The 20,018-nt window shown below is 33.8% G+C and overlaps 1 protein-coding gene across 9 annotated transcripts in view; it reads right to left on the reverse strand.

The window, feature by feature from the left end:
* The window catches only part of PMCA (plasma membrane calcium-transporting ATPase 3), a 126,064-nt gene that overhangs the window by 40,222 nt on the left and 65,824 nt on the right, over nt 1-20,018 (reverse strand). For all 9 annotated transcript variants that reach the window (XR_016458116.1, XM_090115778.1, XM_090115776.1 and 6 more), the window contains 2 exons: nt 17,704-17,768; nt 8,987-9,194 (listed from right to left, as the gene is read on the reverse strand). Coding sequence is in view for 8 of the 9 variants with exons in the window: in XM_090115778.1 (XP_089971904.1) it covers nt 8,987-9,143 (157 nt within the window). In the remaining variant the exon portion in view is untranslated. The remainder of the gene's footprint in view (nt 1-8,986; nt 9,195-17,703; nt 17,769-20,018) is intronic.

A 20,018-nucleotide genomic window follows, 5' to 3' on the forward strand; every position in this document is an offset into this window, starting at 1 on the left:
TATGTCGCGATTCACTTCGCTAAAGTGTTGTAAGAATTAATTTGTTCGCAACTTTATTTCATGTGAAACTACATGCAATTAACCGCTCGAATGAAAACAGCACTTTGAAAGTCAATTCGAAAAATACACAAAGGTGGCGATGCAATAAAAAAGCAAGTAGACGATGTACAGAACGAATAAGTCCATTTGTTCACGTCAGCGGATTTGTGTATTCAACTGGTGCAGATGGAAAGGTTTCAATTTTTTAAATATTTTCACAAAGCCCTGACGCGACGCCCTTTCAGTGCACTCGACGTTTGTAACAATATTTTTTCCACTTCATCGATTTGATTTTTAATACTTTTTAACCCCTCGATTCGAGATAAGTGTTTCCTTAAGTGTTATCGCTTTATTGCATATTCCACGTGCCATTTAATAGTTTCTTGTTTAAATAACTAATAAAACTTGTAATGTGTATGCATTTGTTATCACATAAAATTTAGTCTTAAATGTTTGATGTCACATTAAATATTTTAGTAGTTCCAAAGTTCTGAACATCAAATAAGCGAACGGAACCATTATAATTTGAAAATTCGAGTTCCCGTAAAATTTCGTTCTACGAAAAAATATTTTAAGTTTGCATTTGAAATATTAAGAATCGCGACCGTCCGATGTTCGCAGAAGAGACAGGGCGAAGAAAACTTTTCTTACAGCATTGACTCGGAGCCGTTAGACGGAAATGACATCTATTTGTAGGTCGGGGGGAGAGTGGTGACGTCATCACCGGGAGGGCGGGAGAGGCCACTGCCGGCGCCTCTAGCAACGTGTCATTTGTTACGTTTATATTTAAGTATTTATCTTAACAAGGCGGTTTTATCTGTGGCCTTGTCATCTCGTCTTGTAGTCAGGTTGCTTATTTGATAACGCTGTTAATTAGCCTATGGCAAATAACATTAAACCTTAAATAAGATACTGTGCACACATCCGAGGTTATGTTTTAACTTATATGAAAGCCGAGGCTGTTATTTTTTATTTATTTTCAACTTATCTGACAAATATAAGAAAACCAAATAATGAATATGTTTAACAAGCAAGTAGAGATTACAAATAAGAATATAGCAATTCAGAAGTGAAATAATTGTATAATGACCTGAATTGTACAAACTGCCTAGCCTATCAGCAATTTTTACCTCTAATGTTAATTTAAAAGCACTATATTCAAAGCGTGGTATCCGCAACATACGACTGAAGAAGTGGAGTCGACATCTCTTGATAATGCAATTGAAAAACATTGACTATCAGCGTTCAACTAGAGCACATAGCGTGAAATTGAATTTCTCGTCTCAGCATTGTCTGCGTTACGTAATCTTTGCTCCGATGGGCTGCGCAAGTATAAAGGATTTAAGGTTACAGCTTTAGGGAAAACATTTGTTATTTCGATCGTCTTATAGTGCGTTCAATGTCTTGTAAATATTTCTTTGGTCATTCTCTCAGACATTCATTCAAATTTACTTTTAAATTCTGCCCCTTTTAACTTTTCCTAGGATGTTGCATTCGACAATTAAAAGACAGAACAGAAATACCTAAAATTAACCCTACAAGTAGTATCGATGCACAATCCAGAGGTCCAATTAAAGCCGGATTGCCACTAATTAATTAATACTTGATAATCACTGACGTAATCCGGAGACAATCGCTTGACTCATCGGTGACGCAGTACGCGTTTTTGCATTTCCTATTCTCGTCGACGACATCTGCTGATGTCATTGTGCTCTCAAGGATGATGACATCACATCTATTATCATTCTCACCAGCGAAGGCACCAGTTAGTTGCTGCTACACATGACATAGTGCCATTTGTTCACTTGAGGTTTAGTGGAGTGAAGTTAGTGTGCGAATGTCATGTTATGTGCAGCCTTCACTCAAATACGAGGAGACATTATGATGCTGTTTGTTAAAGACGAACTAAATCTTGTATAACTAGATGCAATTCGAATAGATAATAAGAAAATTGTGAAGACACCAATTTTAGTTTAAAGTGATTGAAGAAAACATGAACATATTACATAAAATTATACACGTAACAATTGAATAACCTTGATACTCGCATGATTAACTATAATACTCAAAAGAAACACACGGTATTGAAAATCAAGATTATTACACGTATACCGCTGAAATATGGAAGCCGTATACTGTTATAGGATTATCTTGTGCACCTCTCTTGCACATAGTAACGTAAACCAATTTAGGAAACAATACATGGACTACAAATTAGTAATATGTAGGTCGATCAAAAAATATTAAATCTCCAATCCCAATACTTTGTCCAGATATGAAACAATTCAAAACTGAAGTAAACGAGTAATTCAAAATGGATTTTAATATGAGCTATGAAATTACAACAGTACTGCGTAAACAAACGAATTGTTTGTAAAAATGAACTTAAAATGACTTTTAGACACAACTAATTTCAATTTCAATTTTTAAACTCTATTCACGATCAGTATTAAATTAGCTGTCATAGTGTCACTACTCTAGCCTAAAAGCTTTCAAATAATAATCGATAATCTAGCTGCGAGATTGGCAAAGCGGACTTATTACTATTTCATGTTCGTCACATGTACATATTGTGTCAACGTGATATCCAGTAGGATACTTTAAAAGCAAAAAGATAGGTCAGGATACAAGGTACACTAATCTTTTGGCTCGAAGGACCTATTTAGTCCTCGTAACGGTTCTGCACGAGGAAAATATCGACATTACAGGTAATAAAGCTTAGAATAGCACGCTTGCATCGATCACCGGTTAATGCGATTTGACTGCTCCATCCATTCCGGTTCTGTCAAGATGTTCACGTTTCGCCACACGCCACCTTGTATCAGGGATAAAGTTGTTTTACCTTCTAATGATCACCTTCGAATGGTGTCAGATTTATGTCTAGTTCTAATTGATTAGCATTGAGCAGTTCTGTTTGATAGTTCCTTTTATTTGTTGAATTACTAGTGCATTCTTGTGTCACTATTCTTTCAACATTCCTGTTTTACTTTCAATCTTTATATAACTTCATATCTTACTTTCTGTTTTTACTTCAGATGTGCAATCATAAATCTGTGAATAGCCATTAACACTTTTAAGTTAGACTCATATCTTATTCAAACCACATTTATTAATTGAATGTCATGTTAAAAGGAGGTCAATAATATTTAATTAAATTTCTCCATATCTAAACGTAGCTGAGAGCTGAAATATGCGAGAATTTATATTAATATGAATATGAGCAAATTGCATAGCGCAGCGTACAATAATCTCTTGAATTAAATAGTCAGATTAAATTTCATTCACGCCGAGTATTCCTTATTTCAATTGTGGCACAAGGCCTGAATAATACGAAACGTGACACACCATCTAGGTTTATTAATTCTGTACATATGTACAAATAAGGAAGGCTATGTTAAAATGTATGACTGCTCAATACAAAACCGTCATCTATATGGTATTTCTAAATTCATTTGTTAGCATCACCTTGTCCTTAGTAAAATTAAACGTGTACCCAACGTCATAGTATATCTAACTATCTCAGAACATCCAATACATCACGTCAAATCTATAAAATATAGTAAAGTACATCGATTCTATAATCTCGAAACGTAACCATTTAGGCTTGAAAATAATAAATTAACAGTAGATCCAAATCATACAACTTTAATGGCAAAATTGGCATCGTGCCATGTCAAAAATGCAGCCGAGCTTAATTCAGATGAATGGGCTCTCGCGGAATAATATGCACATAATGCTTTAGATAAAGACATTCTGTAAAGATCATTTTTCGTTGGAAACGTTTTACAGCCAGCCGTTGACAGAGCTCATCTATCATTCGCAAACGAGCCGCGCAAACAGCGGCTCTATAATCCGACGGATAAGATAAAAAATTGCTCGCCGCGAAAAATACATTTTCCCTTGAAATGCATAGTCGAAAAAGGTGCGCTAATTATAATATTGTGACATCATGCCTTTGTCTACGGTGTAGTCACTTGTATCAACAAGATTTGCATTTTACGGGCTAGATTATTTATAACTATGTACACTTTATGATTATGCGGCGACATTTTGCATATTTTCCATAGAACTATGTTTTATTACTTTCATTACAATGTGGGCAGTGAGTAATAGGTTAGTTATTTTCCTTTTATTCCATTCGAGTAATCGGGAAATATTGATTTACTATTCAATATCTTCTGGCTGAATTAACTAAATGTCAGAAATGGCATCAGTCAAACCGTCCGCGCCACGGCTGAGCTGCAAACTTGACCTACATTACACGCGAAGTTTGATCGAACATGATCGCTACGATACGGGGAAATTAGGTGAGAACATACTTACTACATACGGAATAGTTCCACCGTGTACATATTGTACCTGACTTTGAAATAGTCTAGAAAGTACTTCATCATTTGCTTTAATTTGTTCTGTCAAATGAAATAATTTTGTGTGAATTCAGAAATTCATATTATTTTAATGTTACTTAATTACGTAAACTTTGAATGTAAGCTTTATTTTTCTCTCTTTTTTTAATTCATGCAAGGGATCAATCCTAGGGAAGAACAGGTCCCCTTAATACAGGTTATACCTAGTAAGGGGGCCTGAACCCCAATCTATTGTAACTTAATGTATGAAATCAATAAAGATTTTATTTATTTATTTATTATTTATTTAAAGCTTGTCATATCATCTGTATGCAAAAAAATTTTACTTCCACAATTCATTCCAGAATAAACTTGACAACACAAAGTATCCGATCACAATTCCCACATGAATACCGGTCTCCAATACATCGATTAATAAAGCGAAACGGACGAAGTTATCGCCACCGTTCTTCAAAATTCATTGGATCAGATTCCATCAAGCTCGGAGCGGACAATCCGAGGCGATCGTTAATTACGCACGAAAATAGGAAGTTTTATTAAAACACCAAACGTTACTGCCAGAGATATGTCTTTGCGCGTCTCATCAAAAAGCAATTAGTGACCACGCAAATATCCACAGACTCGTTGCTATATAAAAATTGTTCTATATTTATGTGAACTTTCATTTTGTTTTAAGAGTATTGTCCTATTGCCTAAGAAAAACTTATCTCTCACTGATAAAAATACTTTGAAATATCACAGGATTCGATTTTACCTACAATTCTAGGTGCGATATCTTTTATATTCGATTTCAAAGATTGTATAGAAGACAATACATGATTGAAACGAGCAGAAGTCGAATCGTTGAAATTCGTTACATTTCATCCGAGAAAATATAAGGTATATTTTCTTATCGATTATGTTAAAAGTAGATAATCTGTTTGATTCTAGTACAATAATAGTAATGAAACATTATTACGGTTTTAGTAGCGATTTTCATTACTGTCGTTAAACCCTGCGGTAGTTACAAACGCGACGCGCTTTACGACATGTATTTAGTGCGACGAGAAAATTAAATAAATTATTGATTTCCCCCAGTGTACACGCACCTTTAATGTGTAGAGTTATTGATAGTCGATACTTAACATTTTATTATTTGAGATAATAATAATTTTATTACTGGATTCGAATACCGCACTTTCGAATAGTGGAGTTCTCCTACTTATTGGGGATTTAAGTTTATAAACTCGTATAAGTCATTATTTTGATCATAATTCTGCAATAAGTTTAATCTTAAGTACCTAGTACCTACCTACCTACTGTATTTATATGTAAAATAGATAAATCAATTCCCAAGAAGACATACATCATTCGCGATCTTCGGTACATTATTATATCTGTAGGTGGTAAAATAATAAAATTCCACCCACTTCCCTTTCAACGAGATTTCCACCAAATGCAGTTCAATGAACCCGTAAGATCGATACAATAACGGCCGATCAAATTTTCACGCGAGCCGAAAACCGAGCTATCAAATTCAACCATCTTTTTGTTAAATGTTCATCCATCTATGCACATCAAAGTGATATCTGAACCATCCGTTTTGATAATTCACTTTGAATGTATATGGATTAAGTAATTTTAGACGGCCTATTTATAAATTCGTACAGGAATAGACTATCGATTGCTATAATTTAAACACAACGCTTTTAGTATCTAACAATTTCTTCGTTTCACAGCTAATAAATAGTAGGTACTTCTTAAATAAATTTATTTGGATGTTAAGTTCAGATTTTTTAAATTTTTTTTAACAATTTAATGTAGGTAGTTATAAATCCACAGAAATGACATAGGTATGTTAAATTCAGATGTTTTTTTTTTAACTACTTTAGTTTATAAATCAACTATTTATTACATAAATGTCATTAAAACAAACAAACAAAAAAATAAATGCAATCAAAAATAATTAGCGTCATCGTTGCTGGCCGTACTCAAGGGTTGTTCACGTCACAAACAACCCGTATAGGATTATCGCACGACGTGTTCGCCGTGACAGCGACGCGATAATGTCAATCTGTCTGTATTTCCAATTGTTATTGCTATCTATACGAGATCTATACTAGAAAATGTTGTAGGGAAACTAATACCGTTCCTGTATTGTAAATTCCTGTGAAATATACTTTGAAATTCAATCATTTGAAAAAATTGTCACATTATGTTGTTAGATTTTAAATAAGTAATTAATATAAATGAGCTAGGTAGTGTCGATTGTATTCGATCAAAATATGAACTCAGACCAAGTAACTGACTAATACTTATAATTTTATCGTTCATACTTCATATTATAATTTAAATTCATGAATATTTATAAATGGCGCTTATAATTACAACGTTGATTGCTTAAAATAGACGAAACGAGGTTGAAAATTACTACCATATAAAAATATTATTCAACAATATTTTCCTTTATTTTTCCGAATCAACAACATAACGTAACAATTCTATTTTTATCTAACCATAGGATATCAGCAGCTCATTGGTGAAACACGATCAATAGCGACGTTCTCATTTGCTCTGCGGAGGCCAGGCGGCCGCAGAGAGGGACTTTCCCTCTAGTGTACTATACTAATTCTCACGCTTCTATAGCTTTAGTTTCAGGTCGCGGCTTTGCTCGAATTCTACTCGAATGAAAAGACTTCAAGGATACTCTTAGGTCTCGCACATCAAAATTTTATACAAATGATTCAGTACGTTTGCCTTGAAAAGAAAAAAAGCATCATCGCAGTTAACAAATCACAGGAAAACTTTCAACGATACCTAAAATGAATATAGTTTTATTTTGAGCATTTCCTTCAAAAAAGTGCACTTTCAAATGATAGAAACGAAAAATTCACAGCTATATAAAAGAGACAAATTATTTTCAATTCCATACTTTATCGCAGTACCATCATACTAGAATTTTAAAAGCACCGCACTATTTTATGCACACGGATAACACGAAGTGGTGAAACTCAAGTTTCGAGCAGTTTTAAAATCTAATTGTTTTGGGAACGAAATGTTTCCATAGCCGCGGAGAGTTTGCTCCAATTTAGTAAAAACAAGAATTAAAACGAGAATATAGCAGCCAGTGGAAATGGTACAACTTTTGCGAGTCGTCTTTAATATTGTGACAATGGCTGGCCATCGCTAATAGGGGAGCATTACGAGAACTTTACAATTAGGTATATTTATATTTATTTAGGTGATATAACATTAAGGATTTCTTTAAGTAGGTAGGCTTTTATTCAGGTAGATTCTGTTTGTATTATATGTAAGTGAATAGGTCAATGTAGGTTATACTCGCATTGTATCTAGAATAGATGAAACCAATATGTTATTACCAGATCATCGATCTGTATATTTAAAATATTACTGGGTGTAGTATTCCTAGCATGATTAACGCTCATACTTTTACACTTCACGCGTTTAATATTCAGTGACGCATCAGCTCCTTAGCAAATATCTCACATCAAAATCCATACTAATATTATAAATGCAAAAGTAACTCTGTCTGTCTGTCTGTTACTCAATCACGCCTAAGCTACTGAACCAATTTGCATGAAATTTGGTATGGAGATATTTTGATACCCGAGAAAGGACATAGGCTACCTTTTATTGCGAAATATGTACCACGGGCGAAGCCGGGGCGGACCTCTAGTACATAATAAAACATTAGGACCTACTTCTTATTTATTTTCTTGCGAACGCCAAAAGGTATATACAAATATGCTTACGCGAAATCAAACATTCGCCAACTTTGATGAGAGCTAATTACGCATTCCCGTTCAGTCTACTTAAATAACTTCAAGTTTAAAGTTTCCTAATAAGTGCTTCTGAGTTTAGAATAATTATACGAGTTTATCACAATATGCTATACGATACCACATACATATACTTCTTTCTGGTAAGTTTGGCATACGATATTTCATATATGTTTTAGTAAAGTTTTAGCTTAGCATCCTATACAGCCATTTTTGTGACAATCAAATGCTCCTATTTCCTAGCAACTCTATACATATCTACAGCCACATATAAATCAGTCTATTTCAGCTTTACTTTTATGTGTCAAAGTATTTCTAGTCAATGAAAGCTGTAATATCTCCTGACAGAGTGCCAATTTGAGTCGCCTATTGAGCTTCGATCCTCCGTGAAGATGTTTCGTGAGCGCCGTCTGACATCGACATTACTGCCCGAGTAACAAACCCACCGCTGTATCTTATTTATTTTATTACACTCGAGATTTTCGGCAAATTAATTGAATAGACCTTGAGTAGGTTTTTGCGAATGTGAGGTCATCATGAATTTGTGGAACCTAATACAATAGAGTTCATAATGTTTTAATGTGCAACCCGTGTGCGATAACATGCTACTTTTATGGGCTTCTATCTGAATCATCTTGTACATAACTTAATTTCAAATCACAACATTTAAGCTATACCAAAAAACTCTAGTTCTGACCAACTACGTAAGCATATCCTTTCTAGTACTCCTTTACCTCATACCACCTAGTCAAGTTATCACACACGGACTGCATCTACATAGGCTGCATGGGGAGAACTTACCATCTGTGGGCGATGTGTAAAGCTTCTTGCACACCTCCTGCGGCCCGCCGAGCGCGTTGATCTTGGCGAGCCCCTCCGCGCCGCGCGTCTCCATGAGCTCGCGCAGCTGCCGAAGGGTGACGCCATACTGCGCCGGCCGCCCTTCCACGGTAGCCATGGTGCCGGGCTTGCGGCCGCCGCCGGCACCACGCCCGACCTCCCTCTAGATCTGCAACAACATACATAAACATTTAAATATTGTTTTATGCCCCTAAGGAAGCTTTCAGAGCACTTTTGAGTCGAAACAATTAAGTGTAAGTAAGTAAAACTACCGAACTTTGTAAAACAAAACCGTAAGCTTTTCTTCAACGAGAAAATAACGGTATGTTATAAAAATTCAATTATACAATTGTCATGAGATGATGATAAGTCGTCTCAAACAAATCGAGTAAGTAATCTCCTTTCACATTAAACAACAAAAACTACATTTAAAAAACTCATTTTGCATACCAAAGATACGAGAGCGGTAAATCTTCTAAATGCATAGCACTTAAAATAAATGTAGTCATTTGCCATTTGGCGTGATACGAATTCCTCCCCCCTAATGTGAGAAGGGGGGGAGTCTTGTCCTCCTCCCTCTTTAATTATGCAGAGCAGAAGACATGAGTTTATATAAGTGGGATAGTCGATTATTATAGTTTGTAGCTAATGACAGGGTGGAGTAGGAGTTTATTTAATTTGATCATTAACTATCTACCTATTGATTGGTTCCATAACGACAATGTCACAAATAAATATAGTGGTCAAGACATTAAAGAGTGAGTAACCCAAGTTTTATAGTTATTGTTATCGACCGCAGAATACTTTTTCTATACATCATCAATGTTTACAGTATAAAAAGCTTCAAACTATTTAGATAGCTTAAATTTCCATCAAGCTACTAAGTAATTTTCCAAAACACAAACTGAATTTCTTTAAAGGGAACTTCAGCAATGCAATCTTATGCAGATCGATCTAGCAACTAAGCAGGACTTGAAATCTATCATGTCACCTCTTATAAGGAACCTCAATAGGCTCAGAAGTGGTACTGTGGCTCATGAATTATTAACACCGAGTGCTCGGGGCCCAGGTTCGATTTACACAGGAAGTGGAGACAGTGCTACACTAATTTAAGCGCATTGAACTTCGCTGGAAACTAGTTTTAGTGCTTCGTGGTGCAGATTTCGCTAGCACTACTTACTTATTTGTTGGTGAGGTTTCATTAAGACCTTATTGGATTTTGAATAGTTAGTTGGCGGAGTGGTTCGACTGATTAAATTTGAGGATTACGGTTGAAATATGCATATTTGGCCACGTACCTATTTTATAAATTTATAATCAGCGAATACAATCTAAGACACTATAATTTCCAACTTCATTCCAATTTAATTATGATCAAGCTATTAACTTTATCACAGCAAAACTAATAACAAAATACCAACCAGAATAACAACGACAAACATATTACTTATAAACAGAAAAAAAAAACAATAGAATTACAAAACGTAGGTACGTACAAGAAAGTGCAAAGAGGGGAAACGAAGAAATAAGTGGAAATAATGAGTGTTCCGCTCCGGCCTAACGTTTGCGTTTGACGGCTCTCCATTCAATGAGAATTTAATTTATTTTGTTCGCAAACGTGTAGCCTGGGACCGATAGCGCTGGTTGTTACAAAAAAAATACGCTCCGTTGTGATAAATGATGAAAACATAATGCGAAATGTAAGATTGGTATGAAGATGAAGTGATATTACATCCCATTTTTATTTTGGTACTGGAAAATTAATGTGTTATGCTAATTGAATTATAATTTAAGTTATTCGTATTTATTAATTTACGCTTTGCGTTTGTATTGTTTAATAGTGGTATAAACTAGTTGTGTCATTTTTCAGAACAGCAAGAATAAATTACTTTTTATTGGTATATTTCCTTCGGATCTAGCTGATCATTATTTCAAAAATAATTAATCAACAAAGCAATAAAAAGGTACATTAGTAATTAACTAAGCAAGGAACGATTCAGCAAACAATGTACTAGGCTTGCAGAAATCAACAGAGGCAGGCTCGAGCGACCTAATTGTCTTCACTCGATTGCCAAGAACCAGGTAGTCGCATGGCCCGAGGCCCGCTGACGTCCCCTCTTGTCTTATTAACTTTCCAATATTAATTGATTGTTAAAAGGGTTATTTATTAGCGATTTAATTTGATTTCTGAGTCTGACACAATCTTGTTAATATCAATCAGTAATCAAAGAGTATTCAGCGGCCATAATTGAAAGAGTACCAATATTTATTACCATTTTGGGACTTCGTAGCATAACTTAAAAGTTAGAAGACATAGAATTTAAAAGTTAAATGCTTTGAATGAGGATATAGATAATCATCTCGCTCTAAATATTGTGTTCACGTAATTTCGAGATAAAAAGAACAGCAGCAATGTATAGAAACCGCAGACTTTTTATACTGTATACAGTTTTAGTTCGAAGCCGTATAATTATCTCCAGATAAAAGGTTGCATTGTTAGAAATACGGGAAGAAAAAGAGCAGAATAAAATGTATTTTATTATGTATTTTTCTTTTAATTATGAAACATATTTTTATCTGATGTTAAGAGACGGAAAAGGGATGTAAGAATGTAATGAAAACTTTTCTTTAGTGTAAAAATGTAAATAATTGCATATTTACTGAATTTTATTTGTCCATGTTACATTTTAATAGTTACAGGACAATTTCAGGTCAAAATTTTACATTGATATGAGAGTTTTAATTAAGAACTATGCATTATTGTTAAAAAAAAGCACGCGGTTGCATACATGAATGAAAGTATGGATTGTTGTATGTTTGTAATGAACGTATTGATACTATTAAATAAAGCATTAAGGGCCGATTTTTCAATGCTTGGATAAAACTTATTCGTCGAATAATGTATAAAAGTACCATTTTAAAAACGTATTCTAATTGCCCGTATTTGACAGTTTACGTGACATTTTAATAATATCGTGTAATACTTTATTTGACGGATAAGTTTTATCCAAGCATTGAAAAATCGACCGTTAAAGACATAACATAACAATTAAATAAATTAATCTTACAAAATGACTCATGTATAAAATTAAATAGTCGTAGATTTAAAATATCCAACATGTAAAATACCACAAAATTCAGGTCAACCATAAACCGAACAAAATATTCCCAAGCTAGACCGCAGTAAATCCAAAAATATCTAGATACTTTAGATGAACCTAGGCACCATTTCAGTCTCCGGGGAAACCTAACTGCGGTTTAAGTGGCCAGCGTAATGAACGTCTAGATTGGATACTAAATTATTAAATATACTATCACTATGGGAGCTTCGAAATTGATTCGCTAATAACTGCTCTCATCTTGTACATTAGTATTATCCACTATTTTATAATAATAAATACTTTGTCATCCCTCCCGTTGTCCATCCTCCGTTAAGTTACACCCGTGTCCCAGCATTGGGAACATAATATATGGGCTGATGATGATGAAATACTTTGTTCAATCGATATGTTATAAAAACAGCAGTTCTGTTAACACTACTAAATGTTACGAATGCTAGGTGATATGTAAAGATAACAAATCTGTTATTATCATACTAAAATGCGGTCAATTATATACAGAAAAATATTAAAAGAAACAACTATTTAATAGTTGAAAAATTCCTTTGCAAAATAATATGAAAGTATGCGTTATACAATTTACTGATTCAAAACATAAAAGCGAAGGTAGTTAAATAACATTTTCCCGGCTAAATGGGATTCTAGATTAGATCTGCGATTATAATTCCGTATTTGTTTTTTCTAGGCTCATCTAGATATGCATAATAACGTTGTTTAATATTGAGTAAGCACGTGTAGTATTTATTAAAATAATTGCAACTCTCATTCTAGGAAAGTAGTAGTTACTCACAGATAGTAACTAGTTTTTCTATACTTTTGTTGATCCTTTTTTCCATTTTTATAAAACATAAATATTAATAATGAAACTAAATCTACTTTAAATTAAAATCAATTTATAAGCAACAATGGGAATTTCTTATGTAATTATTTATTTAGATTTGAAGTAGAAAGTGTAGAAATTACTAAGAAATTCATAAAATCTCCACCAACAAGGGCTTCGTGCAAAATAGTTATATCTAGGTAACAAATAGGTAGTTAAGGTGTGCCTAGAAAATGTGGTCACGCTATCCGAGCGTACATCAGGCTTAGGGCCTAATCGACGATTAGCCCTAATTGTACATTACAAAATAGCGTTTATTTTCAGCCACATTAGAGGCGACTGTTGCTTGAATTAATGGCATGTTAGTGACGGTTACTTTGTTGCTCGCTTGGCAAATACGGAGAAATAGTTTTTCAATGGATGAAGAAAAATCGTCTAGTTTTGACAGCACTCGTAATTAATAAAGGTCAATAAACTAATCAACACCTAGAATATCGATTAGTCTGGCTATTTATATGAATAGTAAGGATAGTTGAGGTCAAAGCCATACCCGTTAGAAGTCACAGAAATCAGTTTTTGAGCTGATAAATATTATGAAGGTACATTTAAGGAAATCGAATCTTATATGCTTTCTCCATCTCATAGACATACCAAATACCAACACTAGGCATTCTAATGACTGCAAAAGCCATTAAATTTCCTATAATTGGTGAAATATTTTCGTTTGCCACCCTCCGGCGTGACAGACAAAGAGATAGTTTGGCTCGCGGCCAACTCCAATCGAATAAGTTGGTAACTATGACAAGAGCGAGCGAAATGTGATGTTGAGAAATGGCTTTTTGAACACTCCTAGTGCACTTGGGTTTTTAATGATTTCTTGCTATAATAGTCCCCTAGAGAGAGGAGTTTGAACGTGCAAGTATTAGAGTATAAAATTTTATGAGGCTCAGTTTGGCAGATGCTCTGCAAAAACGAAAAATGTAGATTGTTATGAATCTTCGCTCAATAGGAAAGGATTGCAATTTGTATACTATTGTACAGTAGGTTTTTAAATGTGAGAATGAAATCGAAAATAACTGCAGACCTTTAGCTTTTATTTTTATAGTCAAAATCACAATAATTAATCTACGAAAACGCGAGTTAAAACATAGTCCTATTTATATAACAGAAATACACGCAAGGAATTATTTACCCTGACATAAATAACTTATCACGTATTGATAAGTAATTACTAATCACCTAATTATCTCCATCTAGATATCAATTGATTTATTACTAGAATTTGAGTGCCTTCAATAGAATTGTTTCAATGAAATCCACAAATAAATTTTAGGAATCGTTTAACTTGGTACAATTGACATTTAACTTATAATATAGGTCACTAGTTATAAAGGTCATATGAAATAATACTATTCTGTTTATCAAAGAGAAAATTTATCTTTCACATATAAATTCCCTCCATGCGCTCCCGGTAAAGCCGCGAGCACATGATAAGCCTGATTGGCGATTCCGCCGTGCTTTGAATACCGCCTTTATCTCATGCTATCCTGGTACTTTCCATTTTAACTAAATTTATTTCTAATTCACATTTAATATTTTCGTAATGTAGGAAGAATAAGAAAGATTTATTTAAATTTATCTATAGTCTACTAATATTATAAAGCTGAAGAGTTTATTTGTTTTTCTGAACGCGCTAATCTCAGGAACCACTGGACCGATTTGAAAAATTGTTTCGGTGTCAGATAGCCCATTTATCGAGGAAGGCTATAATAGGCTATCATCACGCTAAGACCAACAGGAGGTGAGCACTGCGGGTAAAACCGCGGAGCACAGCTAGTTTAAGATAATGTAATAACTAAAGTTTAATTTAATGATGACGTTGTAAAAGCAATTTCTACGATAAATAATAGTTGAATTCCAATAAGCCTGTCATGGTGTCATAGACCTGCCATATACGTCGCTGGGCGCACCATCAGTGTGCGGGGCACGCTTCTCGTGGAAGTTTCTAGATATATTGGCAAACGATGACGAGAATAAACTATAAGCTATTAGTTATATTGAGCAGCTGTAAAAATACCAATTATTATTTTCAGCTTAGTTTTTATCATATAAAAATTAAACGATAAGATGATTTCCCAGACGGAACTGCGAATTCGTCCTTGAAACCGGGAAAATCTTGGTGAAAACAGAAAAGAAAAATGATAAACTTTATTTGAATTATATTTTAATAAAATTTCTCCTATCTTATAAATATGTCAGCCTTAATGAAAATCTTTTCGATCTGTAGCATTATATTTTTTATCGTAAGAAAAACCGAATGAAACAAGTAGTCTACAATGCAAAAGTACCAGGGCAGCACGGTCAGCAAAGAGTTCGACAGCGGTCGATGCATTGAAGCGACAAATCCTTTGAGCAAGCCGATCATTGGCAAGATAACTGGCCTATTGTCAAACTTGGTTTCAACTTAGAAGGATTACGTTGGGTCCCAAAAGTTTTTTATAAGGGCCAAGCGAGCCGACCTCCGAGAGGCCTTGAAGATTGGGGTGTGATAATTGAAGGAAGTTGGGATAAATAGGTATTTTAGGATAATAAGAGGGTATTGTTCGGCGACAATGCGTAATTGGAATGTTTTATTTTGTTCCGCGTTTACCGGATTGCGAAAAAATGTTGACACCAACACTGCTGGTGTCAAAATAAACTTGATTAGTTGACCCGTTTAATTAATCGATTAAGTTTTGATGTCATGAAACTATGAATTAACTAAGTTTGAAACACCAGTTCTTTGACGTTCATTAATTTAATAGTCCCAAACGTAAAAGTGAATCAAATTCCCAAAAACTGTAATATCCAATCTACATAATTATAACAAAAAAAACAATTAACCATTTATAAAAATTATATCGAATTATTATATATTGTGTGTACAAAATGGAATTTTTTAATTAAATTGTGAAATGTATGTATAAGCTTTGTTTTTAATCCCACGTAGCTAGCACAATATACCCCGGGGCTTACCCTGAATGTGGGAAAATAAAAAGCCAACCCTCCCGTGGGACAAACCTCTACATATTCATATGATAATTGGAAATTTGAGTTATGAAAAATAAACAAACCCGGATAGCTAAAGTCTAAAGAACATTTGTCTTGCTTCACTTTTATTACCTTTAGGAATACCATGGTAATGTTCGAAGAAAATTGAGGTAAAATTTATTTTTATCGGTTATTGTATAGGTACGTACGTTACGTTAGTGCGTTATTCATGTAAAATTTCTCGATTTACACGCTTTAGAAACACGATTTTTCTCGATTCTTCATCGATATTGAGCTATATAAATAACCTTTTGAAGGCAGATATGGCTCTATGAATGTAGTAAAAGTTAATCAAATCGGTTCAGCATTACAGAGAAGATACCTTACAAAAAGACATACGGATAGATAATTATTTATCCTTTAATATTAGAAATGAATTGAATGAATAGTTTTGATGCTATTTCGTTTGTATCTACTACATATTTTAGTTAATACGTGAAGTTCATCGAACCTTCTAGAAAGTCACCGTACCGTGGCAGCCTTTCCTAATTTTTTCCCTCATCAATTGTTAACCAAGATAGCTAAAAAAACGTCGAGTCAGACTTTATATTGGAAGGAAATATCGTATTTTTGTATTGTATACATAACGATACTGATATCTACCAATTTCCTATAAACCTAAGATTTTACAGAAAAATTAATTACGTGGTACACTTAATCATACAAGATTATAACATATTTTCAAAGTCGAAAGAAGGAATTGAAGTAAGGAAGGAAGTGAGAAGATACGTATTAAAATACTATAATTAAGTGTACCTATTTTAAATGTGCAAAATGAAACGGATTTTTAACAGCAAAATGTGCTGATTAAGATAAAAATTTAAACGTTAGCATAATACAAAATCGCTTCATACTTAAAACAATCATACATTTCGTTCGAAATCCTGCTATGGACTTTTAAAAAGCATTTAACTTTTTATTATATAAAAATTATATAAGTTCGTATATTTAACATTCACATCGCGGCCCACTAATGTATTCGGACCACAAACGATGACAGCATTACGTAATACAAGGATAAACGCCCGGCTGTGCCTGTTTAATATTATGCTATGCGTACATTGTGTTACAGAAGCACTTATTTAACAAAAAAATACCACACAAGGAAAAGGAAGGAAAAAATATGTTAAAAATGGTATTTTAAGAAAATTAAATTGATTTATAGAAAAGAAGAAGCTGACCATTTAAGGGACGACTTGACATCGATTACCTACCTAGACAACACACCGCTTTTCAGTAATTAAACAAACGCTAAGATGTGGGTCTCACAATCCCACACCAAAACGTCCCATTTCCATCCCATTTCTATCCCATGTCATTGGTATGGGACCCACCGTACCGGCATCCTTCTACGTGCTACGCATATACGTATATAACAATTGAATTCCAAGACCATTCTTTAACTTGTGTTACCTACGTATGTCACACGAAAAATATTTAACGCGTTTTAAAAATAAAGACTCGGTACCATTTGGTGAAAAATGCGCGTCTTAGATTTTTCTGGTTAAAGTTCAAGCATTTTTCAGTAATTTTATAAGTTATCTAAAGTATTACGATTCAAAAGTGCTTCTTTAAGTTGAAGTTAAAATGAGCCTAAAAATAACACAAAATGTAAAACGGCTGGCGGCTGCGCCAGTAATGATACATACCACGAGTGCGTAGCGCACCCGTCTTTCCGCCGAGGCGTATGGCTCCCTATTATGCAGGTGGCGACCTGTAACAAGACAAACATAATTTAATTATTATCTAAAAACAAAAAAAAAATCACCAAGTCACGTTGCATCAAACTTAAGTTAATTCAATTTCAACATTTCATCTATATTATTGTTCGAAGTATATCAAAATTAATAAACCATGTAATTAGTTAACAGTTAACGACGACGTTCAATACATTGAAAACTCTCCAAGGACAATATACTTAACCCTAACTCCGAGTTCGACCTCTGAAACCATACATCACGGCACCACTAAACCGCCAAAGTATAACCAAACAGTTCAATATCGGTTAGTACTGTGTTGAGGTAGGATACATCACTATAGCGATAAGCGAAGCGAAGGCGGAAGCGGAGCGGGGAAAGCTTGATTTCAAACCCATCAATAAATACTAGAAAAACTAACTATAGAGAGAATACGTTGAAGTTTATTACTATCAATGTTGTAATGTAAATTTATTTATAACAATTATAGCATTAAAGCTGTATGGAATTTATAAAGCGTCACAGAGTGACATCACTGTGCGTGCTGTGTTATCACATAAGAGTTCCGTTCACGCTATCTTTTTCTCAATTTATATAAATTAAAAATAATATATCATGATAATAGAATAGAATTACTAGCGCTGCTCCCATTGAGTCATACTAGTACAATGTACATAATAGCGTGTGTAGTACTATTTACTATCGTCACAGGTAGCTGTTAAGCCAATGTGTTACGTCATTCACGTGGTTAACGTATTTAAAGGCAAGAGTCACATGTGGCTAATGTGTAGCCATTTAACTTCCTGCTAGATAGAATAACATTTATTCCAAGGACATAATTACAACTAAAAGTGAACATAAAAAAGGAAATTATATGTTATATCGTAGGTTTTCGCTATCGCTTCGCTCGTCACTAGAACCGCGTCAGAACAAAAGGCCCGCCAGTACAAATAGTCAATTAGGGAGCCGTCTGAGATGGGGCAAATATTTGCATTGGACTGAATGCCAAGTTTGGCCCAGAAACAATAAATTCGTCGCAAGTGTCTTACATAGCTGCAAGTGTGGACTAGTATTTATTAAATTTTTGAATTTATAGATTTTTTTTACCTAGGTACATATATAAATTGAATATTAATAAAAAATACAAGTTTTATTCTAAAAAATCAAGATAAACTGATTATATTTCTACTAAATAGGTAATCATAAAATATGAAAAAGCCGACATCATATAATATCAAGTTCTTCTACCTGTATATAAAATAACATAAAAACAAAAGTTCCACAAATCCCTACTACAAGCGGGCAAGATAGTTCTAGTTGCAACTAAAAGCGCATTCAAGGCTTCATACAGTTCCTACGCAATATCTACGTGTACCTCATCTATGACGTGACGTCACAACTTCCGTAGAAAAAATTCCGATAGTAAAGCTTGTGACGAAGTTCAACTCGCGTCGGTGGAACAGTAAATAATCGTAAACCTCTAACTATAAAGTAAATTTATCTATGCTGCATAAAAATAAATGACAAGAAACATACATTCGAAAAAAAAATGTGATGAAAATTTTAATATTTAAACCTGATTATCAAGATTGATCTACTAGATAAAATAAAATAATATTATAGCAATAAAACGATTTTGTAATACCTACCCCTATCAGCTACGTGAAATCTTAACGTTGAATGATTACGCAACGTTATCTAACTATAGTGCCTTAATACTGAAGCCTGAAGCTACTTACTTTGATATTTTACTGGTAAAAATCGTAAAATAATTTTAGTTAATCAACTTAATTCACCACTCTAAATCCCACTATCAATCCCACTGTCAATTCATAGTTATAAAAAAAACTAGTGAAAATAGAAAATACCTACCTAGTTCGATTGCACGCTAGCACACATTCGAGATACAAATTACAATACGTCGAAAATAATTACGTATTTCAAATCCGTTTTGAAGACGTTTTAATTAATTAAATATGACTTAAAACCTAGTGCTTATCCGTACACTGCACACACTCGCACCACACGACTCCTCACTACTTTTTGATTCCAATCAGTGCTACCTTCATTTACAAAGTTATCAAGATAAAAATTCGTGACAACAATAAATATAATTCAAGTGACATTGAATTTAATACAAATTAAACACAAATAAGACGATTTTTATCAATGTTTAAATTCAACTATTTGTTCAAATATCACATAAAAGTATGTTAGGATTTTCGAGAATTAAGCACTGCGGGTTTCAGTTTTATTATTATATTTTT

This window comes from Colias eurytheme, chromosome 24 (assembly GCF_061535395.1).
Source record: "Colias eurytheme isolate Ceu_HAF_F1 chromosome 24, ilColEury1 Martin Lab GWU primary, whole genome shotgun sequence".
NCBI lineage: Eukaryota > Metazoa > Arthropoda > Insecta > Lepidoptera > Pieridae > Colias > Colias eurytheme.